This window comes from Scyliorhinus torazame, chromosome 2 (genome assembly GCF_047496885.1).
Source record: "Scyliorhinus torazame isolate Kashiwa2021f chromosome 2, sScyTor2.1, whole genome shotgun sequence".
Taxonomy (NCBI): domain Eukaryota; kingdom Metazoa; phylum Chordata; class Chondrichthyes; order Carcharhiniformes; family Scyliorhinidae; genus Scyliorhinus; species Scyliorhinus torazame.
In genome coordinates, this window is record NC_092708.1 from 219,335,213 (window position 1) to 219,362,223 (window position 27,011).

The 27,011-nt window shown below is 50.6% G+C and overlaps 1 protein-coding gene across 3 annotated transcripts in view; it reads left to right on the top strand.

Moving 5' to 3' along the window:
* The first annotated feature begins 986 nt into the window (after positions 1 to 986).
* Positions 987 to 27,011, top strand: part of ftcd (formimidoyltransferase cyclodeaminase) — a 125,421-nt gene continuing 99,396 nt past the window's right edge. For 2 of the 3 annotated variants that reach the window (XM_072484022.1, XM_072484038.1), the window contains exons 1-2: positions 1,137 to 1,295; positions 15,392 to 15,575. In XM_072484022.1, the coding sequence (XP_072340123.1) occupies positions 1,242 to 1,295; positions 15,392 to 15,575 (238 nt within the window). In that variant the 5' untranslated portion in view covers positions 1,137 to 1,241. The other variant, XM_072484031.1, reaches the window with a different exon arrangement.

Consider the following 27,011-nt stretch of genomic DNA (forward strand, 5'->3'; position numbering starts at 1 on the left):
CCTGCAGCTGGCAAAATGGCAGCTGAATGAAGGACACGCATATTTATACTCCTCTTACTGGGCGGAGCCAGCCGGCAGGGGCTACCGGCGAACCTGTAGTACAGGTCCTACCTTACATCCCCTAATACAGGAGTAGAGTGGTTCACCACAAATTGGATCTGATTTTAGAATCTGCAGTTCGTCTCCGTGCTTCTGCTGTTCGCCCTGCTGCTCCTCCAGAAGCCAAGTTGGTAAATCAGATTAATGTCAGCAGAGGGACCAGACCCTGTTTAAAAAGAAAACCGGACTCCTGGGCTTACCAATCAAAATACTGCCAACCTCAACTTAATTTGCAACAAACAAAAGTAACGGAAAAAGTTCAGATAAAATGGAATAAAACCCCAATTTCCATTATCATACAATCCTTACAGTTCAGAGGCGGCCATTTGGCTCATCGAATATGAACCGACCCTCCGAAAAAGCACCCTACCTAGACCCCCCTCCCCCGCCCAATCCCCATAACTGAACCTGCCCAACCTTGGTACACTAATGGGCAATTTAGCATGGCCAATCCACCTAACCTGCACATCTTTGGACTGTGGGAGGAAACCGGAGCACCCGGAGGAAATCCACGCAGACACGGGGAGAATGTGCAAAGTCCACACAGACAGTGACCCAAGGCCGGAATTGAACCCAGTTCCCTGTGAGGCAGCAGTGCTAACCACTGTGCCACCGTGCCACCCATTAATTTGACATTAAATTGACAATCCTATTCAGATATCCTGTACGGTTGGATTGAGAGATGGAAGTGTGGTATGGGCACAGTTGGGATATTCTCCTGCAACTTGAGATAAAGGACAAACCTGTGCAAAGTTCACAGACTGTGATGCTCTGCTCGGTGCCAAGATTAAGAGCAAAGGTAAAAATGAATAGAAGGTAAACTCCAAAGTGAAGTAAATGTGTATTCTTGCTCTAGGAGTGTGCTGTTTGGAGTTGTTTCTTTAGAGATGAGGCTGCACCTTTAAGAGTTGGTGCCTCCAATTCTGATTTATCAGGTGGCGATGTCAGGAGGCCGTCCTCTTCATAACTGATTGACAGACTGGGAAAAGTCCAGTGAGGTTGCAGTCTGAACACGGACACGTTAAAGGTAAGAGTTGCAATAATGAATACATGTGAGTGCAATGTGAAGCAGGTAACTTTGCTCTGAGGAGATTTTATTACAATCTGCTTATTTGCAGGAAGTGACGGTTCCTCGGAAAACCATGGCCCAGCTTGTGGAATGTGTGCCAAATTTTTCCAATGGGCAAAATAAGGAGGTGAGGCTCTCAATGAACTTTTTTCAGTGGCTGGACAGTAATTGACAAGATATCATGCCAAGACTAGAAGCAGCAGATTAGACGGAAGATGCAGAAACCTCACATTAGATTAAGATGGCAAGTACAGGGCACAGAAAGGAGATCCCAGCTTCAATTTCCCATGGAAGTTGGGTTGGATGATTCAGATAATTTGTTTCCTGGGTCAGGGAAAAGTAAAATGACCGGAATTCCCTCTCTATTTAGTGACGGGTGTTCTGATATCCCTGTACTGGAGTATCATAGAGTAGAATAGCAGTAAAGGCGACCATTCAGCCCATCATCTCTGTGCCAACTCTTTTTGAAGAGCGATACAGTTAGTCCTACTCCCCCTGCTCCTTCCCATATCGCTGCAATCTCCTCAGTGTTTCTATCCAATTTCCTTTTGAAGGCTACTAGCAAATCTCATTCTATCACCCTAGATCAGGCAGTGTATTCCAAATCGTAATGAAAGAACCTCCTCACAGTGAGGGGCTTCTCTTCTCTGTGCCATCTTCTTGGCTTAAATGAGAGTGTGGGGGAATGGAGTGCTTATAAGTAGCTCCAGCTTGTCAAGCTCTCCAGTGCCAGTTCCAGCCTCAGCGAATCTGAATGATAATTGCTCTAAATTCACGTGGACAGAGTGCTGGCCCATTAGCATGACCTGAATTGCTCCCCTTAATAGTCCCCCCAACGGGAACGCGAACAGCATGCAATTCAATCCCAGCATCTACACTGAGGCTGCAATCAAATTGAAAAGTTCCTAAGTGCCGTTTGTGGCGGGTTTTGCCGTGAGTTCTGTCGGCAAGTTCCCCACCGCGATCTATCCACATTTAGTTTCGCCTCAGTCAAGCCCACACTTAGATCTATCTTCATCACTGGTAAGCTGAACTCAATGTCCAGAATTGTTGCCATCTTAGGTAGAACCTCTCCACCGACCCCAATGGTGAACCTGACCTTCTCCAAATGCAGAAATGAACTGAGACCACCCAGCCAAGCTGAGGCATTTGGTGGTGCAGGAGACCTCCACCCAGGCAGAATTCACCTTTGGGCTATCAACGCGGCAAAGGAGGGGAGGGGGGACATCTGCCTTCACCGTAAACTGAGCAGCCGGCGAATCTAACACCCCAAATATGGCCACCAGCAGACACGGATCCAAGTCTACACAGAGTATTGTTGCCATGGTGTTAAAGAAAGAGGCCCCAGAGCTCATCAACTTGGAACAGGACCAGAACATGTGTATGGTTAGCCAGCCCACAAGAGCAAAACTCACACCCAGGGGGTAAAACATTCATCCTAGCCCTGGTCAAGTGCGTACAATGCAAAGCCTTGAAATCAGACTCAGCCTCACTCCACACCTCACCATTAAGAATGGGACCCAATTCCCCCTCCCAATTTGTCCTCATCTCACTAAATAGAGCAGAATCCATTGACAGGAAATGGCCATATATACCCGAAATACATCCCCCGTACCCACCCCAATCAGGTCTAGCCAGAGACAGAATCTTCTTCACCAGGGAAAAGCGTGGCGCCAGAGGAAAAGATGAAAAAGCTTTGCACGAAAAATGGCAAATTTGAAAATACCTGAAAAGACTGGAAGCAGGCAGTTGAACTTTCCAGTGTTGCAATTTAGGGTAGCCAGAGACAGATTCAGGTATTTGGGGTTCAGGTGAATGGAGGGGTGGTTGACAATGCATAAGTGGAACCTGACAACATTGGTGGTAGAGTTTAGGGGGGACTTTAGGAGATGGGATTGGCTACACCTGACATTGGCGGGGAGGGTCAAGGTGGTAAAAATGAACGTTCTGCCAAGGTTCCTGATTGTATTCCAGATCCTCCCGATCTTCATCCTGAAGGCCTTTTTCCGGAAACTGGATGCAGCAGATTTTGGAGTTCATATGGGTCGGGAATGTACCTAGGGTGAAGAGGGCCCTGCTGCAGAGGCAGAAAGGGGGGTTTGAACATAGTACAGTATAGCACAATACAGGCCCTTCGGCCCACGATGTTGTGCCAACCATTTATCCTAATCTAAGATCAACCTAACCTACACCTAACCAGAACATGTGTATGGTTAGCCAGCTCACAAGAGCAAAGCTGATAACCGCTATCCATGTGCCTGTCCAAGAGTCGCTTAAATGTCCCTAATGACTCTGACTCCACCACCTCTGCTGGAAGTGCATTCCACACACCCACCACTCTCTCTGTAAAGAACCTACCTCTGACATCTCCCCTATACCTTCCTCCAATCACCTTAAAATTATGTCCCCTCATGACAGCCATTTCCACCCTGGGGAAAGGTCTGTGGCTATCCACTCTATCCATGCCTCTATCATGTCACCTCTCTTCCTTCTTCATAAAAAAGCCCTAGGTCCCTCAACCTTTCTTCATAAGACATGCCCTCTAGTCCATGCAGCATCCTGGTAAATCTCCTCTGTACCCTCTCCAAAACATCCACATCCTTCCTATAATGAGGCAACCTGAACTGGACACACTATTCCAAGTGTGGTGTAACCAGGGTTTTATAAAGCTGCAGCAAAATGTCGCAGCTCTTAAAGTCAATCCCCCTGTTAATGAAAGCCAACACACCATACGCCTTCTTAACAACCCTATCAACCTGGGTGGCAACTTTGAGGGATCTATGCACGTGGACTCCAAGATCCCTCTGTTCCTCCACACTTAAGAATCCTTCCTGTAACCCTGTATTCAGCATTCAAATTCGACCTTCGAAAATGAATCACTTCACATTTATCTAGGTTGAACTTCATCTGCCACTTCCTCAGCCCAGCTCTGCATCCTGTCAATGTCCTGTTGTAACCTGCAACAGCCCTCGACACCATCTACAACTCCACCAACCTTTGTGTCATTGGCAAACGTACTAACCCACCCTTCCACTTACTCATCCAAATCATTTATAAAAACCACAAAGAGCAGAGGTCCCAGAACTGATCCCTGCGGGACCTTGACCCCACTGGTCACCGACCTCCAGGCGGAATACTTTCCATCCACTACCACTCGCTATCTTCTTTCGGCCAGCCAATTCTGTATCCAGTAAGCTAAATTTCCCTGTATCCCATGCCTCCTCACCTTCTGAATGAAAGGGGGTTGACACTACCAAACCTGTTGCAGTACTATTGGGCAACAAATGCGGAGAAGGTGAGGTGGTGGGCAGGAGAAGAGTTAGAGTGGGTTAGGATGGAGGAGGAGTCCTGTAGGGGGTCTCGCCTGAGGGCCATGGTGACAGTGGCACTTCCGCTGGCACCAAGGAGGTACACAGTGAGCCCAGTGGTACAGTTCACGATTAGGGCATGGAACCAGTTGAGGAGACACTTTAAGATGTGTCTGTGCTGACACCGCTGTGTGGGAACCATGGGTTTAAGCCGGGGGAGACGGATGGCATGTACAGGAGGTGGAGAGAGGTGGGGATGGTGATGGCGAGGGATTTATATCTGGAGGAGAGGTTGACAAGTCTGGAAGAGCTGCGGGAGAGGGTGGAGCTGCTGAAGGGAAGGGAAGGAAAATCCTTAATAGCTTAACTATTCCCTTGACAATTCCTGTCACAGCTGCCTTGACAGTTCCCTTGACAGCTTGGCAGCTGCCGTAACAGCTTGGCAATCCAATGAGTTGATCCACTTTTTGCTGCACATTCATGTCTACTTTTAACAATCTCAAAGGGCACTTGATCTCTTCAAAGAGGCAATTTACTTCTCACAACAGGCACCTAATCTCTCCCAAAGTGTTCCTTGACCTTTCCAAAACGGCATCCTACCTCAGGCAGCTTTAGACATTCCCCGAATAGGTTGAATGTTGATGGGCATGATCTAACCGAATTGTAACAGAGTTCCGCATTCAGCACATTTAGCCGAGTATTTCTCCGCGCTCGCAACGCCAAGAAAAACCACGCTATCGAATGGGACTCTGTTGCACTCTGAGGTCTCCGGGGAATGCCACGCCGAGGCCGCACATCGTCGCGTCTCATGCACTGAGGAGCTCAGCTCGCCAGAACTCCTCAGTGCAGGAGGACGTCATTTTAAAAATGGCACCCTTATCTCTTTCCCCCCCCAATCCGACCCTTGGACCCCCCCCCAAGCCCCAACTCACTTATAAGAGGGTCCTCGGGGCCCCCCCATGCCACTTTAGATGGGCACGGCACTCCCAGGCCTGATCCCCAACGTAGGCACAATGACAGCCTGGCATGTTGGCACTGCCAGCCTGGCACTCATGTGGCATTGCCAGGGTGGCAAAGCCAAGGTGCCCAAGTGGCACCAGCCATGCCAGGGTGCCACCTTGCCGGAGGCCAACCACCCAGTACCTCCAATCCCCTGGGAGACCCCCCCCCCCCCCACAAGTGCCATTCCGCCTGGTTCCCATTTGTGAGGAATAGTACTGACCGGTGCTCACCTAAGGTCTCCGAAGCGAAGGGGTTAGATCTTAACACCTCGAGTAGATCAGGCAAGTGCATATTAGAGAGCATATAATACTCACTCTAATATACAGATTTGCCAAATACTGATCCTGCCCATAATGGGCGGGATCCAGATCGCAAAATCTTGCAAGTTCGCATTAGATTTTGCAAGGCGCTTCAAGCCGGGTAGATCCCGGAAAAGGTCTTTCCTGGCATCTACCGGCTGTTTTGCACCCCGTTCGCCTGAACGAGGGCGTGATGCAGCCGGTAGATCGCCTCACCAAAAGTCATGTTTGGACATACCACTAGCAAAAATCGATTTGACAGAAGGCAGCTGCATTTGCCTCTGTCAATGAATGTGCGAAGTACAATATGACAACATTCCCACAACGCTCTCTCTGTGCCGGATGCGTTGTTCCGGAGCAGGACTTCCAGACTCGAACCTCTGGCACCATTTTGGCAAAGCCAGGGACCCGCTCCAGGCTTCTGAATATTTAGACCAGACTCTGCAATGTTATAGTGTATGATTTATTATAGGAGAGGGTATGTGAGGCAGAGATTTGGGCACATTGGTTTTATGGACATGGGAGGCCTGGAAGGGAGTCTGGAGGAAATGTAATTGATATTTAAAGATTTAACAGCTGGAGGGTTTAAGTTAAAGCTGCAAGTGGACAATGTTGCATTTATACCAGTCCTGTGGTTGCTGTTGTTGGGGAACAGTGTGTGAATGAGGGAAACGAGGATAAATCCTTGGCTGAGATGTCCTACAGAAGTAGCAATCGGAAAGAAAGGCCATTGATGGAGAAGCAGTGACTGTAATCTGACTGTGAAGGGTGAAAGCAGATAAGAGCAATCCCAGATGGACAATGGAGGTTAGGCAGATGATGATGTGGTTCACCATATCTAAGACTGTAGAGAGGTTAAGAATAGACCAGAAAGATTTGACACACCGCGGAGACAGCAGTTGCCATTTGTGTCTTTGGCAACAAACCATTCTTGTAATATGAGCCGAATTGAGATCAGACTGAGGGCATCTGAACAGTGACTCTCAGCACACAAATAACCACTTGGCAGAATATCAGGACTCCGCTAATTCCCTCAGCAATGAACCAATATCTTCAGGAACGCAGGTTAGAGGGAGAAAATTACTAGTTAAGAGAGGAAAGAAACTGAAGTAGTCTGTGTCAAGGAGATTTATTCTGTATCTAACACATGCTGTAAGTGCCCTGAGAGAGTTGGATGGAACAGTGTGGAGAAAGCTTTACTATATATCTAATCTGTGATGCATCTGTCCTGAGAAGGTTTGATAGAACTTAGGGACTAGGACATAGGATTTAGGAGCAGGTGTAAACTATTCAGTCCGTTGAACATGCTCTGTCATTCAGTAAGATGATGGATGGTCTGGTTGTGATCTCAACTCCACTTTCCTGCCTATCCCCATAGCCCTTGACTCATTGTGTATCGTAAGATGTCTCACAACACTAGGTTAAAGTCCAACAGGTTTATTTGAAATCACAAGCTTTCAGAGCGCTGCTCCTTCCTCAGGTGAAGTCACCTGATCAGATGGATTTCCCCTGATTTCCCTTGATGAAGGAGCAGTGCTCCGAAAGCTCGTGATTTCAAATAAACCTGTTGGACTTTAACCTGGTGTTGTGAGACTTCTTACTGTGCTCATCCCAGTCCAAAACCGGCATCTTAAAGGTTAGGAGGGATTATTGGGTTACGGGGATAGGCTTAAGTGGGTCGGTGCAGACTCGATGGGCCGAACGGCCTCCTTCTGCACTGTATGTTCTACGTTCTATGTTCTATTTCCACATCAAAGATCTATCAAACTCAGCTTTGAAGGATTTCAATGACCCAGCCTCCACTGCTTTCTGGGGAAGAGAGTTCCACAGACTAATGACCCTCTGAGAGCAAAGCGTCCTCATCTCCATCTTTTCCTGATTCTTCAATTGTGTCTCCTCATTCTAGCCTCCATCTTATCAAAGTCCCCTCAGGATTGTATGTTTCAATAAGATTACCTCTCGTTCTTCTAAACCCCACTAGGTAATGGCCCAACTTGTTCAATCCTTCATCATAAAATAAGCCCTTAATCCCAGGAATGAGTCAAGTGAACTTTCTCATAGAATCATAGAATTTACAGTGCAGAAGGAGGTCATTCGTCCCATCGAGTTTGCACCGGCCCTTGGAAAGAGCACCCTACTTAAGCCCACGCCTCCACACTATCCCCGTAACCCAGTAACCTCACCTAACCTTTTTGGACACTAAGGGCAATTTAGCATGATCAATCTACCTAACCTGCAGGTCTTTGGATTTTGGGAGGAAACCGGAGCACTCGGAGGAAACCCACGCAGACACGGGGAGAACGTGCAGACTCCGCACAGACAGTGACCCAGCTGGGAATCGAACCTGGGACCCTGGAGTTGTGAAGCAACAGTGCTAACCACTGTGCTCCTGTGCCGCCCCTGAACTGCTGCTGATGCAATTATATCCTTCAAATAAAGAGACCAAACTGTACACAGATCCCTCTGTACCACTGAGATTTTCAATCTCTATTTTTCCTGCCAAAGTGGACATGGAAAAAGTGATGGGGCAGTCTGGAGGAGCTGCAACCTATGCTGCACTTCCTCTTGGAATGTTTGGTAGGTTGCTTTACTCTAACTGGCTCACAGTCTGGCCATAATTCTCCGATGGCTTGCTGGTGGCAGAATGTTCTGGTCTCATCGGTAGTGCAACCCCGCCTGCGGGTTTCCCGGCAGCATGGGGTGGCTTCAATGGGAATTCCCATTGACAGTGGCAGAAGCAGAGAATCCCGCTGCCTGCGAAGGGCCTGCCGCCTGCCACTGCCAAGAAACATCCGGCCGGGGGGTGGTGGGCAGAGAACTCACCCTCTGTCTCAGAACTGTGGATGGCGTTGATAGTGATGCCTGAATTCCCCAACACGAGTATCCATTATCACAACGCACATAAAGTTTACCAGAGGAGGTTGTGGTGATATACATCACTGTAAGTACACAAAGGGTTAATGTAAATACACTACACCTAGCTAGACACTAGAGGGAGCACCAGAGACATGACACACAGACAGTCAACCAATAGGTCAGTAAGATAGGACACGACCAATGGGCATTCACGATACACATAGAGGTGACACTACCACAGGAGGGCATTACACCAACCCATATAAAAGGACACAGCACACATGCTCAGTCTCTTTCCAGTGGAGATACTCAGTGAGTACAGACACAGGGTTGATTGAACATCACACCCACCACGTGGATTGTAGCAGACTGGTTCGACAGTCTGAGTAGCTATAGAAGGATTAACAGTAGCATCGAATCCAAGTAGGAGAATCATTAATAGTTTAATAAACGTGTTACAGCTATCTCCAAGTCTGAACCTTCCTTTGTCAGAGTGCACATCAAGGAAGCAGCTTATGCTATGTCAAGAGCATAACAAAACAGAGATTTATAAGGACATGATGCAAATCACAAGCACACATTTTGGAGGAGGAATGTTAAGTAATAATGGATACACAGGAATCCTAGGAAACTGGGATTATACATCAGAAATACACATACCTCATAGATTGTTGGTTAATAATTAATGGTGGAAAAGTGCCTGACAGAATGTGCAGTTATTAATCGGGAATTGAAGAATCTGAAAGTTCATCTGTAAATGTTTCTTATACAGTAAACAGATTGAACATAGAACATATAGAACATAGAACGATACAGCGCAGTACAGGCCCTTCGGCCCACAATGTTGCACCGAAACAAAAGCCATCTAACCTACACTATGCCATTATCATCCATATGCTTATCCAATAAACTTTTAAATGCCCTCAATGTTGGCGAGTGCCATAATAGGTTAAAATGAACGAACCTCCTTGACCAGGCTATCTGGAGTGTGGCGACACTGCTGTGAAAACTCAGACTCATAGATATTGCTTGTTTTCTGCCGCGGGCCAAGTTGTGCAACTTGTTTACTGAGCTGATGGAACTGGTACCCCCCCCCCCCTTCGAGCCTGCTCCACCATTCAATCACATCATGGCTGATCTCTTCCTGGTCTCAAATCCACCTCCACAACTGTTCCCCATATCTTTGTAGTTTATGGAGTTGCGGACAGAAGTGCCTAAAAAAGAGGAAATTAGTTGGTTGGAGCGGGTATGGTGCTGGCAACACACGCGGAGATGGCGGAGGGGCAGGGTTCAGCCCTGCCGGCTCAGTGGTTGACGGAGCAGCTGGTGAACTTCTTGAACGGGAAGTTCACCCAGCAACGGAAGGAACGTTTGGAGGACCTGGCCCAGGCGTTGGACTCGATCAAGGCGGTGGTTGACCACGTTGAGATGAGAGTGGCAGCCCAGGGGCTGGTGGGGGAATCATGAAGATCAGTTTGCCTCGATGGCAGTGGAGATGGGACTGATGCGGGACCAGCAGAAGCGACTGCAGGAGAAGGTGGAGGATCTGGAGAACCGGTCACGCAGACAGAACATTCGGATCATGGGTCTGCCGGAGGGGTGCAAAGGAGCGGATGCTGGTGCGTGCGTGGGGAAGGTGCTGGAGAAGCTGCTTGGGGAAGGTGCGTTCGACAGGCCGTTGGAGGTGGATCGAGCCCACAGGGCGCCGATGCGCAAGCCCCAGGGGGGCGAGCGGCTGAGGGTGATGGCGATGCGGTTGCATCAGTTCCTTGATAAGAAGCGTATCATGAGGTGTGCCAGGCCTGAGAAGGTGGCGAGATTCATGTATACCAGGACCTGGGTGCAGAGCTGGAGGCTGGGTTATGGGAGGAGGACCTGCGGAGAGGGAATGCGCCTTGTCGTGTTCCAGGCTCAGCCTGGTCCAGTTCAAGGTCGTCCACAGGGCTCATATGACTGTGGCCCAGGTGAGCAGGTTTTTTGAGGAGGTGGAGGACAGGTGTGGGCGTTGTGGGGGATGTCCTATGAACCATGTGCACATGTTCTGGGCGTGTCCGAGGTTGAGGGGCGTTTGAAAGGGATTTGCGGATGTCATGTCTGAGGTCCTGGAAGGGAGGGTGACTCCGAGTCCAGAGGTGGCGATATTCGGAGTGTTGGAAGATCTGGGCGCCCAATGGGGGAAGAGAGGCCGACGTTTTGGAGATATGGGGACCAGTTGGGAAGGTGGATTTGAGACCAGGAAGAGATCAGCCATAGTGGTTGGGGTCTGTGTTTGCGGGGGTGGGGTGGCGGGGGGGCTTTGTCATTGTGGGTTTTTGGTCTTTTTTGGATTTTTCTGTTTAAAAGTGATAAAATTATAAATGCCTGAATTAAATATCTTCTAAAAAAAGAATCCTTTCACCCCCGGAATCAATCTGGTGAACCTCCTCTGAACTGCCTCCAATGCCACCACATCCTTCCTCAAATAAGGGGACCAAAACTGTACATAATACTCCAGATGTGGGGCAGAATTCTCCGTTTCCCAACACCGATTTCGTAATTGGCAATCGGGTGGACAATCCATTTTTACGACTGAATCGGGTGTGGTGCCTGTTTTACGCGGGTTGCGTATGCTACGCCCACTCCAAAGCAGTGTCATTGCGTTGCGCTCCCCATGCCATTGGGATGGTCTCAGGACGACACCTGAAGGCCGTCTCCTGATGCTCCGCCCCCGATGGCCGAAGTTCCCGGCCGCGCGGTTGAAGTGTGGTCTCAGCGGTTGGGAACCCAGCATGGCGGCTGCGGATTGTGTCCAGTGCCGCCACAGTGAGGCGGGAGCCGTGTTGCTAGCCGGAGCGGGGGGGGGGGGTGGGGGGGGGGGGGTGAGCTTCGACGAGAGCTGGGCAGAGACTGGTGGGGAGTGGCCAGGAGATGTCCAGTGGGGCACTATTTGGCAGGTTGGGTCCGCGCGCGGCCAGTGCCAAGATGTATGGCACGACCGCTGCCAGGTCGCGTTTTACGTGGCGCGGTTGCTAACACCTCACTGGTCGGAGGATCGGTGCCGCACCATGGATCCTCCGGACATAGCCTCAAAATCGGAGAATCCAGCCCCAGGTCTCACCAACACCCTATACAACACTTCTCTACTTTTATACTCCAGTCCTTTGCAAATGCCATTTGCCTTTTTTATTACCATGTTCTGCATATCGATTTTCTGCGATTCATGAACAAAGACACCCAGATTCCTCGGCCCAGACGCATTTTGAATCTGCTTTCCATTCAGATAATAACTTGCCTTTCTATTTTTTCACCAAAATGGATAACCTCGCACTTATCCAGATTAAACTCCATCTGCCATCTATATCTGTCTGTAAAATCTTTATCTTCTTCACTGCCTGCTTTCCCACCTATTTTAGTATCATCCACAAATTTTTCTAAGTTGTGCTCTGTCCCATTTGCAGATAATTTATATAGATAGTAAACAGTTGATGTCCGAGGACTGACCTCTGCCCCGCTAGTTACAGTTTGCCAGCCAGAGAAGGACTAATTTATCCCAGCCCTCTGCTTTCTGTCAGTCAGCCAATCCTCAAACCAATCCAGTACTTCACCTCCAATCCCTTGCGATCCCACTTCTGGATGTGGCAAATGCTTTCTGGAAGTCTGGATATACCACATCCACAGGTTCCCCATTATCCACCTTTTTATTTATTATTCATTTACGGGATATGGGCATCGCTGGTTAGGCCAGCATTTATTGCCCATCCCTAATTGCCCTTCAGCAGGTGGTGGTGAGTTGCTGGTTACGCCCTCAAAGAATTCAAACAAGTTTGTCAAGCATGACTTACCCTTTATAAAACCATGCTGACAATGGTGGATTGAGCTTTGCTTTCCAAATTTGTGTTAATTGAAATACGGGGTGTTAAAACTGGGGACTGGACACATTGACCGGGATTCTCCGCCGGCGGGATTCTCCATTAGGCCGGTGCCCGGGGGTTTCCCGACGGCGTGGGGCTGCCCCACAATGGGATGGGAGGAATGAGGGGTGATGGAACTGAAGGACTTGTTTTTAGAAGGGTGCTTTGCGAGTTTGGGATCCCGCCCAGGGAAGCTTTCAGGTACATATAAGTGGGGGATTTTGTGAAAAAGGTTTTCTGACTTATCCGATGGCACCGCCTTCCTCATTGTTGGACGGGGTGCTGTCGGTGCTGAGACTGTGGGGGATGGGGGGGGGGGGGGCATCTCGGCAAATTTTGAGAGGATTTGGGGGGAGGATATGGCGTCTCTGGAGGGGGTTAAGGTCAAGTGGCAGGAGGAGATGGGATGGCCCCGGAGGATGGGCTGTGGTGTCAGGTGTTGCGGAAGGTGAATGCCTCAATCGCGTGTGCGAGGTGGAGTTGATAAAGCTAAGGTAATGCATAGGGCGCATCCGATAAAGTCGAGGATGAGCCGGTTGTGCGAGGGGTGGAGGATATTTGTGAGCAGTGTGGGAGGGGCCCAGCTAATCAGATACATATGTTTTTGTCCTGCCTGAAGTTGGAGACGTTTTGGGGGTCGTTCTTCAGCACCAGGTCGGCGATCGTGCATGTGGATTTAGAGCTCAGTACCCTGGGGGCCACATTCGGGGTTTCGGACTTGCCGGAGTTGCAGACGAGAGCAGGGGCAGATGTTTTAGCCTTTGCCTCGTTGATCACTCGCAGGCAAGTCCTGTTGGGGTGGAAGTCAGTTTCTCCACCCTGTGCCTCGGTGTCGCTGGGGGATTAATGGAGTTCTTGCACTTGGAAAAGGTGACATTTGCCCTGAGCGGGGTGAGTGAGGAGTTCCATAAGAGATCGGGTTTGTTTTTGAATATCCGGTGCCGGAGAATTTTGCAACCGGCGGGGGCGGGATTCACGCCAGCCCCCGGCGATTCTCCGACCCGGCGGGGGGGCGGGGGGGGGGGGGGGGGTCAGAGAATCCCGCCTCAGCTCCGGCACCGGATATTCGGCGGCGGCGGGAATCGCACCGCGCTGGTCGGCGGGCCCCCCCCACCTGGCGATTTTCCGGCCTGCGATGGGCCGAAGTCCCGCTGCTGGAATGCCTGTCCCGCCGCCGAGGATCAAACCACCTCTCTTATCGGCGGGACTAGCCGGCGCCGGCGGGCTCCGGGGTCCTGGGGGGGGCGCGGGCCGATCTGGCCCCAGGGGGTGCCCCCACGGTGGCCTGGCCCGCGATCGGGGCCCACCGATCCGCAGACGGGCCTGTGCCTTGGTTGCACTCTTTTCCCTCCGCCTCGACCACGGCCTTCACCATGGCCCCCCTGCACATGCGCGGTGATGACATCAGCAGCCGCTGACGCTCCCGCGCATGCGAGGACGTCCGCCGCCCGACGAATTTCTTTCGGCCCCATCTGGCGTGGCGCCAAAGGCCTTTCCCGCCGGCTGGCGGCACGCCAACCACTCCAGCGGGGGCTAGCCCCTCAAGGTGAGGGCTTGGCCCCTAAAGGTGCGGAGAAATCCGTACCTTTGGGGCGGCCCGACGCCGGAGTGGTTCCCGCCACTCCATTCCGCCAGGACCCCCCCGCCCCGCCGGGTAGGGGAGAATCCCGCCTCCTGTTACCGTCAACTGCTTCGGGGGGAGGTGGGGGGGAAAGGAGGGAGTAAGGAGGGGGTTGGTTAGGGTGTCGGGGGGGGGGGGTGCGGATTGGGGGTTTGTGTTGGTTTCATTTTGTACTGTTGTATGCTTTAAATGGTAATATTTTAAAATTTTGAATAAAAATATTTAAAAAAAAACATAGATCAATAATGAGCTAAAGTGATTACATGGGGAGGACAGGTGTCACAATCCAGCCCCACGGGCCCCAGGGTCACAGCACAGGTGAAATGAGATTTTATTTTAAATATCTGAGGTCATTGGTTGAGCCCAAAAAACTGCAGACACTTTAGCACATGTAACCTTTTATTAAATGCAGTATTATAATTAAACTGACAGAAAATGTAACTAACCATCTAATACCCCTTTCCCAACACCCCCTTCCACCTACCCCCACTGTCTATACACACAAAGACAAACAGTACAGAGGGGAAAGGTTGGTTGAGAGGGCGAGTACATATTAATAAAATAAAAAGATAAAGGATCTTTGATACACGGGGATGACGTCTAGTTAATGTCTTTCTGAAATTCAGGGTTTTGTTTTGGTACTTCTTCATCCTGAGTTGCAGATGGTTTTCTCTGGCAAGGTTGTATACTTTACAGATTCAGGATCATTTCAAGTCCATAGCAACGATTCAGGCGTGGCAGTAAGGGCAGGAGAGTCGCTTTTATACACCCCCCAACCCCACCAAATCCAATGCCAGGTCCCTCAGCCAGACACTGAGTGTCTTTGAACAAGGGAACACTCAATGAAGCCCTCAAGCAGTGCCACACACAAGGGTTTGCTTATTGTTCTGTCCACATGGTGAACCCCCTCCCCCACCTCTCATTACGTTAATTTTTATTTTATTTTACAGGTCACTGGGTTAATACCAGTGGCAGTGGGATGAAGCCCTTAAGTGAGTACTAATTTCCCACTTAAAGTTCTCAATTGGCAACAGGGTGGGGTGGCCTTCTACAGGTTTAAACGATGTGGAGGCGGGAAGATGGCAGGGGAGGGCAAGGACTCTCCTGGATTTCTGTGGAGCGTATTGCTAGCTTGTATCCAGGTCACCTTGCGTTTGAAAGTTCCACATTGTTTTTGCACTATTTTACCTGTAACTGGTTCTCCTTGTGCCTCAGAATGAATGGGTTTCATTAATTCTCCCCGGTAGGTTATTGATGCCATTGCTGACGCCATTTCACAGACTGATGGCTGTTCATTATTGGACGTGGATCCTGGTCCCTCCACCAATCGGACTGTTTATACGTTTGTTGGTTCTCCAGAGGCTGCTGTGGAAGGAGCATTGAGGGCTGCACAGGTGGCCTTTCAACTCATTGACATGACAACACACAGAGGTGAGCTAGTAGCTGGGTTACTGTGGGGAGATTAGACAAATGGTGATATCTGCTTTATTGGTACATTGATGCTAAAGGAAATGAAAAGGTCAGTTTTGTGACTTTCAATGGAACGGTCGCAATCTGAACCATCTATAGCGGTGTTTACAATTTGACTCCGGATCCAAAGTTTTCCTCCTCTCTCTCCCAACTATGTCCATCAGCACACCTGTTCCGTAGATCTGTGGGCCTAAATCCACATTCTGCCAAATTGTGCGTGTCTCTGTGCGTGTGTCTATGTGTGTGTGTCTGTCAGTGTGTATGTGTTTTTCCGTATGTGACTCTGTGTGCCTGTGTGCGTTTGGCTGCCTGTGTCTGTGCGTGCCTGTTTGTGTGCCTGTGTGCATCTGTGCATGTCTGTCTGTGCATGTCTGTGTGTGTGTGTGTCTGTCTGTGTTGGATTGGATTGGATTGTTAATTGTCACGTGTACCGAGGTACAGTGAAAAGTATTTTTCTGCGAGCAGCTCAACAGATCATTAAGTACATGGGAAGAAAAGGGAAGAAAAGAAAATACATAATAGGGCAACACAACATATACAATGTAATTACATAAGCACCGGCATCGGATGAAGCACACAGGGTGTAGTGTTAATTAGGTCAGTCCATAAGAGGGACATTTAGGAGTCTGGTAACAGTGGGGAAGAAGCTGTTTTTGAGTCTGTTCGTGCGTGTTCTCAGACTTCTGTATCTCCTGCCCGATGGAAGAAGTTGGAAGAGTGAGTAAGCCGGGTGGGAGGGGTCTTTGATTATGCTGCCCGCTTTCTCCAGGCAGCGGGAGGTGTAAATGGAGTCAATGGATGGGAGGCAGGTTCATGTGATGGACTGGGCAGTGTTCACGACTCTCTGAAGTTTCTTGCGGTCCTGGGCCGAGCAGTTGCCATACCAGGCTGTGATGCAGCCAGATAGGATGCTTTCTATGGTGCATTTGTAAAAGTTGGTAAGGGTTGTGGTGGTATGTATTAGGGGTAGTACGGTACCTGTGAAGCCGAGAGGCTATTGGCTGACAGGTCCCGGGTCCTGGTTGGATCTGCCGCCTGATGGCTCCGCCCAGAAAGACGGAGTATAAGAGCCCGAGTTCTCCCAGCAGCCGCATTCTGTAACTGAGCTGCTGGGGAACAAGTCTTGCTTAATAAAGCCTCGAGTGACTTCATCACTTCTCGACTTGAGTGAGTAATTGTTGCGCGACAATTTATTAAGCAAGTTTAAAAAGACTATGGAGCTCCGGATCGCCCCGGAGTGTCTGCGAATCAGCCCCCATGCAGCAAACTCAGCGGCCGTGTTTAAACACTGGCTAGCATGCTTCGAAGGTTACCTTCGAACGGCCCCCGGCCGGACCACGGAAGATCAGAAAATGCAGGTCCAGCATTCCAGGGTGAGCCCGGAGATCTACACGCTCATCGAAGACACGGAAGATTTCCTGACGGCGCTCTCCATGCTGAAAGGAGTCTACATTCGGCCCATAAACCAGGTCTACGCACGCCACCAACTCGCGACGAGACGGCAAATCCCCGGAGAATCGCTCAACGTGTTCTACAGCGCACTGTTGATTTTGGGAAGGAACTGCAACTGCCCGACGGTGAGCGCGATCGAGCACACGGAGCTCCTAATCAGGGATGCTTTTGTGGCAGGCATGTCTTCTTCTCAAATTCGCCAAAGACTGTTAGAGAGAGACTCGTTAGGACTCACAGAGGAACGGGCCCTTGCGGCCTCCCTCGACGTGGCCTCATAAATGCCCGCGCCTACGGCCCCGACCGCGCGGCAGCCCCTTGGGCTCCGTGGACCCCCGTTGCGACCGACTCCCCGGCACCCCCCACCCCCCCGCATGCCTGCGCGGCTAGAGCACCAGACCATCCCGGTGGGCAGGCGAAACACCCCCGGCAGCGCTGCCCGGCCCGCTCAGCTATTTGTAAGAGCTGCGGCAAAAAGGGGCATTACGCAGTGGTGTGCCAGTCCCGGGGGGTCGCCGTAATCTCCAGGGGAGAACGGGGACAGTAGACTCAACCCCCCCCAGTGATCCATGTGCGGCCCGCGGGCGCCACCATTTTGGGTCCCGGACACACCGCGGGGAGGATGGGTGCCGCCATCTTGTGACCCCCCTCGGCTACGTGCGACCCATGGGGGCGGCCATTTTGTCCACCCCCGACCGTGTGCGATCCATGGACGCCGCCATCTTGGCTGATTGCCAAGGACCCCAGCATAGACGGCTCCACGGGGCCGGAAGAAAACGCCACGGTGCAGCAACCTAGACTGGCTTCGGTGACCCTGGAATAATCGCGGCCCCGGACGCTCCAAACGGCAACAACAACGGTGCTAGTCAATGGGTACGCAACGCCATGCCTAATCGACTCTGGGAGCACGGAAAGTTTTATCCACCCGGATACGGTAAGACGCTGTTTTCTTTCCATTCGTCCGAGCACCCAAAAGATTGGCAGCGGGATCCCATTCCGTAGAGATCAAGGGGTTCTGCATCGTGAACCTAACGGTGCAAGGGAGGGAGTTTAAGAATTATAGGCTTTATGTCCTTCCCCAACTCTGCACTCCCACTCTCTTAGGGTTAGATTTCCAGTGTAACCTCCAGAGCCTAACATAGAACATAGAACATAGAAAATACAGCACAGAACAGGCCCTTCGGCCCACGATGTTGTGCCGAACCGTTGTCCTAGATTAATCATAGATTATCATTGAATTTACAGTGCAGAAGGAGGCCATTTGGCCCTTTGAGTCTGCACTGGCTCCTGGAAAGAGCACCCTACCCAAACTCAACACCTCCACCCAACACCAAGGGCAATTTTGGACATGAAGGACAATTTATCATTGGCCAATTCACCTAACCTGCACATCTTTGGACTGTGGGAGGAAACCGGAGCACCCGGAGGAAACCCACGCAGACACGGGGAGGACGTGCAGACTCCGCACAGACAGTGACCCAAGCCGGAATCGAACCTGGGACCCTGGAGCTGTGAAGCATTGTGCAATCCACAATGCTACCGTGCTGCCCTTAAGAACAAATAAATCTACACTATATCATTTTACCATAATCCATGTACCTATCCAATAGCTGCTTGAAGGTCCCTAATGTTTCCGACTCAACTACTTCCACAGGCAGTGCATTCCATGCCCCCACTATTCTCTGGGTAAAGAACCTACCTCTGATATCCCTCCTATATCTTCCACCTTTCACCTTAAATTTATGTCCCCTTGTAATGGTTTGTTCCACCAGGGGAAAAAGTCTCTGACTGTCTACTCTATCTATTCCCCTGATCATCTTATAAACCTCTATCAAGTCGCCCCTCATCCTTCTCCGTTCTAATGAGAAAAGGCCTAGCACCCTCAACCTTTCCTCGTAAGACCTACTCTCCATTCCAGGCAACATCCTGGTAAATCTTCTTTGCACCTTTTCCAAAGCTTCCACATCCTTCCTAAAATGAGGCGACCAGAACTGTACACAGTACTCCAAATGTGGCCTTACCAAAGTTTTGTACAGCTGCATCATCACCTCAAGGCTCTTAAATTCAATCCCTCTGTTAATGAACACGAGCACACCATAGGCCTTCTTCACAGCTCTATCCACTTGAGTGGCAACTTTCAAAGATGTATGAACATAGACCCCAAGATCTCTCTGCTCCTCCACATTGCCAAGAACTCTACCGTTAACCCTGTATTCCGCATTCATATTTGTCCTTCCAAAATGGACAACCTCACACTTTTCAGGGTTAAACTCCATCTGCCACTTCTCAGCCCAGCTCTGCATCCTATCTATGTCTCTTTGCAGCCGACAACAGCCCTCCTCACTATCCACAACTCCACCAATCTTCGTATCGTCTGCAAATTTACTGACCCACCCTTCAACTCCCTCATCCAAGTCATTAATGAAAATCACAAACAGCAGAGGACCCAGAACTGATCCCTGCGGTACGCCACTGGTAACTGGGATCCAGGCTGAATATTTACCATCCACCACCACTCTCTGACTTCTATCGGTTAGCCAGTTCGTTATCCAACTGGCCAAATTTCCCACTATCCCATGCCTCCTTACTTTCTGCATAAGCCTACCATGGGGAACCTTATCAAATGCCTTACTAAAATCCATGTACACTACATCCACTGCTTTACCTTCATCCACATGCTTGCTCACCTCCTCAAAGAATTCAATAAGACTTGTAAGGCAAGACCTACCCCTCACAAATCCGTGCTGACTATCCCTAATCAAGCAGTGTCTTTCCAGATGCTCAGAAATCCTATCCTTCAGTACCCTTTCCATTACTTTGCCTACCACCGAAGTAAGACTAACTGGCCTGTAATTCCCAGGGTTATCCCTAGTCCCTTTTTTGAACAGGGGCACGACATTCGCCACTCTCCAATCCCCTGGTACCACCCCTGTTGACAGTGAGGACGGCTCTGCAATTTCATCTCTTGCTTCCCATAGAATCCTTGGATATATGCCGTCAGGCCCGGGGGACTTGTCTATCCTCAAGTTTTTCAAAATGCCCAACACATCTTCCTTCCTAACAAGTATTTCCTCGAGCTTACCAATCTGTTTCACACTGTCCTCTCCAACAATATCGCCCCTCTCATTTGTAAATACAGAAGAAAAGTACTCGTTCAAGACCTCTCCTATCTCTTCAGACTCAATACGCAATCTCCCGCTACTGTCCTTGATCGGACCTACCCTCGCTCTAGTCATTCTCATATTTCTCACATATGTGTAAAAGGCCTTTGGGTTTTCCTTGATCCTACCCGCCAAAGATTGTTCATGCCCTCTCTTAGCTCTCCTAATCCCTTTCTTCAGTTCCCTCCTGGCTATCTTGTATCCCTCCAATGCCCTGTCTGAACCTTGTTTCCTCAGCCTTACATAAGTCATCTTTTTCCTCTTAACAAGACATTCAACCTCTCTTGTCAACCATGGTTCCCTCACTCGACCATCTCTTCCCTGCCTGACAGGGACATACATATCAAGGACACGTAGCACCTGTTCCTTGAACAAGTTCCACATTTCACTTGTGTCTTCCCTGCCAGCCTATGTTCCCAACTTATGCACTTCAATTCTTGTCTGACAACATCGTATTTACCCTTCCCCCAATTGTAAACCTTGCCCTGTTGCACGTACCTATCCCTCTCCATTACTAAAGTGAAAGTCACAGAATTGTGGTCACTATCTCCAAAATGCTCCCCCACTAACAAATCTATCACTTGCCCTGGTTCATTACCCAGTACTAAATCCAATATTGCCCCTCCTCTGGTCGGACAATCTACATACTGTGTTAGAAAAGCTTCCTGGACACACTGCACAAACACCACCCCATCCAAACTATTTGATCTAAAGAGTTTCCACTCAATATTTGGGAAGTTAAAGTCGCCCATGACTACTACCCTATGACTTCTGCACCTTTCCAAAATCTGTTTCCCAATCTGTTCCTCCACATCTCTGCTACTATTGGGGGGCCTATAGAAAACTCCTAACAAGGTGACTGCTCCTTTCCTATTTCTGACTTCAACCCATACTACCTCAATAGGGTGATACTCCTCGAATTGCCTTTCTGCAGCTGTTATACTATCTCTAATTAATAATGCCACCCCCCCCCCCCCCCCTCTTTTACCACCCTCCCTAATCTTATTGAAACATCTATAACCAGGGACCTCCAACAACCATTTCTGCCCCTCTTCTATCCAAGTTTCCGTGATGGCCACCACATCGTAGTCCCAAGTACCGATCCATGCCTTAAGTTCACCCACCTTATTCCTGATGCTTCTTGCGTTGAAGTATACACACTTCAACCCATCTCCGTGCCTGCAAGTACTCTCCTTTGTCAGTGTTCCCTTCCCCACTGCCTCACTACATGCTTTGGCGTCCTGAATATCGGCTACCTTAGTTGCTGGACTACAAATCCGGTTCCCATTCCCCTGCCAAATTTGTTTAAACCCTCCCGAAGAGTACTAGAAAACCTCCCTCCCAGGATATTGGTGCCCCTCTGGTTCAGATGCAACCCGTCCTGCTTGTACAGGTCCCACCTTCCCCAGAATGCGCTCCAATTATCCAAATACCTGAAGCCCTCCCTCCTACACCATTCCTGCAGCCATGTGTTCAACTGCACTCTCTCCCTATTCCTAGCCTCGCTATCACGTGGCACCGGCAACAAACCAGAGATGACAACTCTGTCTGTCCTGGCTTTTAACTTCCAGCCTAGCTCCCTAAACTTGTTTATTACCTCCACACCCCTTTTCCTACCTATGTCGTTGGTACCAATGTGCACCACAACTTCTGGCTGCTCACCCTCCCCCTTAAGGATCCTGAAGACACGATCCGAGACATCCCTGGCCCTGGCACCCGGGAGGCAACATACCTTCCGGGAGTCTCGCTCGCGACCACAGAATCTCCTATCTATTCCCCTAACCATTGAATCTCCTACAACTATTGCTTTTCTATTCTCCCCCCTTCCCTTCTGAGCCCCAGAGCCAGACTCAGTGCCAGAGACCTGGCCGCTAGGGCCTTCCCCCGGTAGGTCATCCCCCCCAACAGCATCCAAAATGGTATACTTGTTTTGAAGGGGAACGGCCACGAGGGATCCCTGCACTGTCTGCCTGTTTGTTTTTTTCCCCCTGACTGTAACCCAGCTATTCTTGTCCTGTACCTTGGGTGTGGTTACCTCCTTGTAACTCTTCTCAATCACCCCCTCTGCCTCCCGGATGATCCGAAGTTCATCCAGCTTCAGCTCCAGTTCCCTAACACGGTCTTTGAGGAGCTGAAGTTGGGTGCACTTCCCACAGGTATAGTCAGCGGGGACACCGGTGGTATCCCTCACCACCCACATCCTACAGGAGGAGCATGCAACTGGCCTAGCCTCCATCCCTTCTTACCTGACAGAATATAGCTGCCCTGTGGACTAACTAGATCTCCGCCCTCCGACTCTGCTCCCAGTCAGCTACACTTTCTGTAAACTCCTGGCTCTCTTCGCACTCTTTGCGGAAATGTCGGAAACAAAATGAAAGGAGCACCTTACTCCCTCCTCACCTAACTCCCTCGGTCACCAAACTCTTACTATAGCACTCAAAAAGCACCAAATTCAGCACTCAGTGCAAACAAAGTCTGCAAGGTAGGGGTTCACTTTTATACTGTGAATCTAGCCTCTGAAAACTGGCCTAATCCAATTAACTAATTAACAAGCTCCAGCTGCAAGTGCCTACAAGTAGAAGCCTGTTTAAAGCTGATTGAAAATTCACCTTCTTCTAAACCAAACAGCAACTTTTAAGTTAATTAACTAAATAAAAGGAAGACTAAACTTTAGGTAAAAATGAAGCCTTATACTCCCTTGGTCACCAAACACTTACTATAGCACTCAAAATGCACCAAATTCAGCACTCAGTGCTAACGTTCCAATTCGGCGGACCAATACCCCCACTCACTATCTGCAGCCTCGCGACCCTCAAGGTTGAACCGCCTTCCTTGTTTGCGAACCTCACCCCGGATTGCAAACCCGTCGCCACTAGGAGCAGACAATACAGCGCTCAGGATCGGACGTTTATCCGGTCTGAAGTCCAGCGGCTGCTGAAGGAAGACATAATCCAGGCCAGCAATAGTCCCTGGAGAGCCCAGGTGCTTGTTGTGAAGACCGGGGAGAAGCAGAGGATGGTCGTAGACTATAGTCAGACCATCAATAGGTACACGCAGCTCGATGCGTACCCTCTCCCCCGCCCCCCCCCATATCCAACATGGTCAATCGGATTGCACAGTACAAGGTCTTTTCCACCGTGGACCTCAAGTCCGCATACCACCAGCTCCCCATCCGCCCGAGTGACCGCAAGTACACGGCCTTCGAGGCAGACGGGCGGCTCTACCATTTTTTAAGGGTCCCATTTAGCATCATGAACGGAGTCTCGGTCTTCCAACGGGAGATGGATTGAATGGTTGACCAGCACAGTTTGCGGGCCACGTTCCCATATCTCGACAATGTAACCATCTGCGGCCATGACCAGCAGGACCACGACGCCAACCTCCGCAAATTCCTCCAGACCACTAACACCCTGAACCTCACCTATAACGAGGAAAAATGCGTTTTTAGCACCAACCGTCTGGCCATCCTGGGATACGTAGTGCGCAATGGAGTGATAGGCCCCGACCCCGAACGCATGCGCCACCTTATGGAATTTCCCCTCCCCCACTGCTCCAAAGCCCTGAAACGCTGCCTGGGCTTCTTTTCGTATTACGCCCAGTGGGTTCCCCAGTACGCAGACAAGGCCCGCCCGTTAATCCAGTCCACTACCTTCCCCCTGTCGACAGAGGCTCGCCAGGCCTTCAGCCGCATCAAAGCGGATATCGCAAAGGCCACGATGCACGCAATCGACGAGTCCCTCCCCTTCCAAGTCGAGAGCGACGCGTCCGACGTAGCTCTGGCGGCCACTCTCAACCAAGCGGGCAGACCCGTGGCCTTTTTCTCCCCGACCCTCCACGCCTCAGAAATCCGCCACTCCTCAGTGGAAAAGGAAGCCCAAGCCATAGTGGAAGTTGTGCGACATTGGAGGCATTACCTGGCTGGCAGGAGATTCACTCTCCTCACTGACCAACGGTCGGTAGCCTTTCTGTTCGATAATGCACAGCGGGGCAAAATCAAGAATGACAAGATCTTGAGGTGGAGGATTGAGCTCTCCACCTATAACTATGAGATCTTGTATCGTCCCGGAAAGCTGAACGAGCCGTCCAATGCCCTATCCCGCGGCACATGTGCCAATGTACAAGTAGACCGCCTCCAAGCCCTCCACGAGGACCTCTGCCACCCGGGGGTCACTCGATTCTACCAACTCTGTTGAGGAGGTCCGTACAGCCACCAGGAACTGCCAAATTTGCGCAGAGTGCAAACCGCACTTTTTCAGGCCAGATAGAGCGCACCTGATAAAGGCTTCCCGTCCCTTTGAACGCCTCAGTTTGGATTTCAAAGGCCCCCTCCCCTCCACCGACTGCAACGCATACTTCCTAAACGTGGTGGACGAGTACTCCCGTTTCCCCTTCGCCATCCCCTGCCCCGACATGACAGCGGCCACAGTCATTAAAGCCCTCGGCACCATCTTTACACTGTTTGGTTCCCCGCGTACATCCATAGCGACAGGGGGTCCTCCTTCATGAGCGACGAACTGCGTCAGTTCCTGCTCAGCAAGGGCATTGCCTCGAGCAGGACGACCAGCTACAACCCTCGGGGGAACGGTCAGGTAGAGAGGGAGAACGATACGGTCTGGAAGACTGTCCTACTGGCCCTATGGTCCAGAAATCTCCCAGTTTCCCGGTGGCAGGAAGTCCTCCCGGATGCCCTCCACCCCATCCGGTCGCTGCTGTGTACCACCACTAACCAAATGCCTCACGAGTGCCTCCTTGTCTTCCCTAGGAAGTCCTCCTCCGGAACGTCGCTGCCGACCTGGCTGGCAGCCCCAGGACCCATCTTGGTCCGAAAGCATGTGCGGGCGCACAAATCGGACCCGTTGGTCGAGAGGGTTCACCTTCTCCACGCAAACCCTCAGTACGCCTACCCCGACGGCCGACAGGACACGGTCTCCCTGCGGGACCTGGCACCCGCCGGAAACACACACACACTCCCGACACCAATCACCCCCTCCCTCCCACCGGCGCACCCCACGACCGCTCCCTTCCCAGGTGGATCGGTCCTCCTCCCGTGCCCGCCCAGGAGTAAAGAAACAGGGACGAGCAGCGCAACACTCCCAGAGACGACAGTGCCCAAGCCAGCACCTGCACCTGCTGAGGCGATCGACCAGGGCACCCGCTCGACTCGTGGAATCTGCGTGACAAAAATCTGTAAATAATTCTGACAAAACCTGTACATAGTTAACTGTTGGGCTAAATGCATAGCCACTGTACAAAATTAGTTCCAGGACCAGCCTTGTAAACCCCTACCACCATGCGAACCACTACCCCGCCGGGTTCTTTTTTAACAAGGGGTGAATGTGGTGGTATATATTAGGGGTAGTACGGTACCTGTGAAGCCAAGAGGCTATTGGCTGACAGGTCCCGGGTCCTGGTTGGATCTGCCGCCTGATGGCTCCACCCAGAAAGGCGGAGTATAAGAGCCCGAGTTCTCCCAGCAGCCGTATTCTGTAACTGAGCTGCTGGGGAACAAATCTTGCTTAATAAAGCCTCTATTGACTTCATCACCTCTCGACTTGAGTGAGTAATTGTTGCGCTACAAAGGTTAACGTGGACATGCCGAATTTCCTTAGTTTCCTGAGGAAGTATAGGTGCTGTTGTGCTTTCTTGGTGGCAGCGTCGACGTGGGTGGACCAGGACAGATTTTTGGAGATGTGTACCCCTCGGAATTTCAAACTGCTAACCATCTCCACCTCGGCCCCGTTGATGCTTCATAGATTATCATAGAATTTACAGTGCAGAAGGAGGCCATTCGGCCCATCGAGTCTGCACCTGCTCTTGGAAAGAGCACCCTACCCAAGGTCAACACCTCCACCCTATCCCCATAACCCAATAACCCCACCCAACACTAAGAGCAATTTTGGACACTAAGGGCAATTTAGCATGGCTAATCCACCTAACCTGCACATCTTTGGACTGTGGGAGGAAACCGGAGCACCCGGAGGAAACCCACGCACACACGGGGAGAACGTGCAGACTCCCCACAGACAGTGACCCAAGCCGGAATCGAACCTGGGACTCTGGAGCTGTGAAGCAATTGTGCTATCCACAGTGCTATCGTGCTGCCCAATGCTGACAGGGGTGTGTACAGTACTTTGCTTCCTGAAGTCAATGACCAGCTCTTTAGTTTTGCTGGCATTGAGGGAGAGATTGTTGTCGCTGCACCACTCCACTAGGTTCTCTATCTCCCTCCTGTATTCTGACTCGTTATTCGAGATCCGGCCCACTATGGTCGTATCGTCAGCAAACCTGTAGATGGAGTTGGAACCAAATTTTGCCATGCAGTCGTGTGTGTACAGGGAGTACAGTAGGGGGCTAAGTACGCAGCCTTGCGGGGCCCCAGTATTGAGGACTATTGTGGAGGAGGTGTTGTTGTTCATTCTTACTGATTGTGGTCTGTTGGTCAGAAAGTCGAGGATCCAGTTGCAGAGGGAGGAGCCAAGTCCTAGGTTTTGGAGCTTTGATATGAGCTTGGCTGGGATAATGGTGTTGAAGGCGGAGCTGTAGTCAATAAATAGGAGTCTGCTGTAGGAGTTCAATGTAGGAGTTCATGTTGTCAAGATGCTCCGGGGATGAGTGTAGGGCCAGGGAGATGGCGTCTGCTGTGGACCGGTTGCGACGGTATGTGAATTGCAGTGGATCAAGGTGTTCTGGGAGTATGGAGGTGATAGGTTTCATGATCAACCTCTCGAAGCACTTCATTACGACTGAAGTCAGGGCCACCGGACGGTAGTCCTTGAGGCACGTTGCC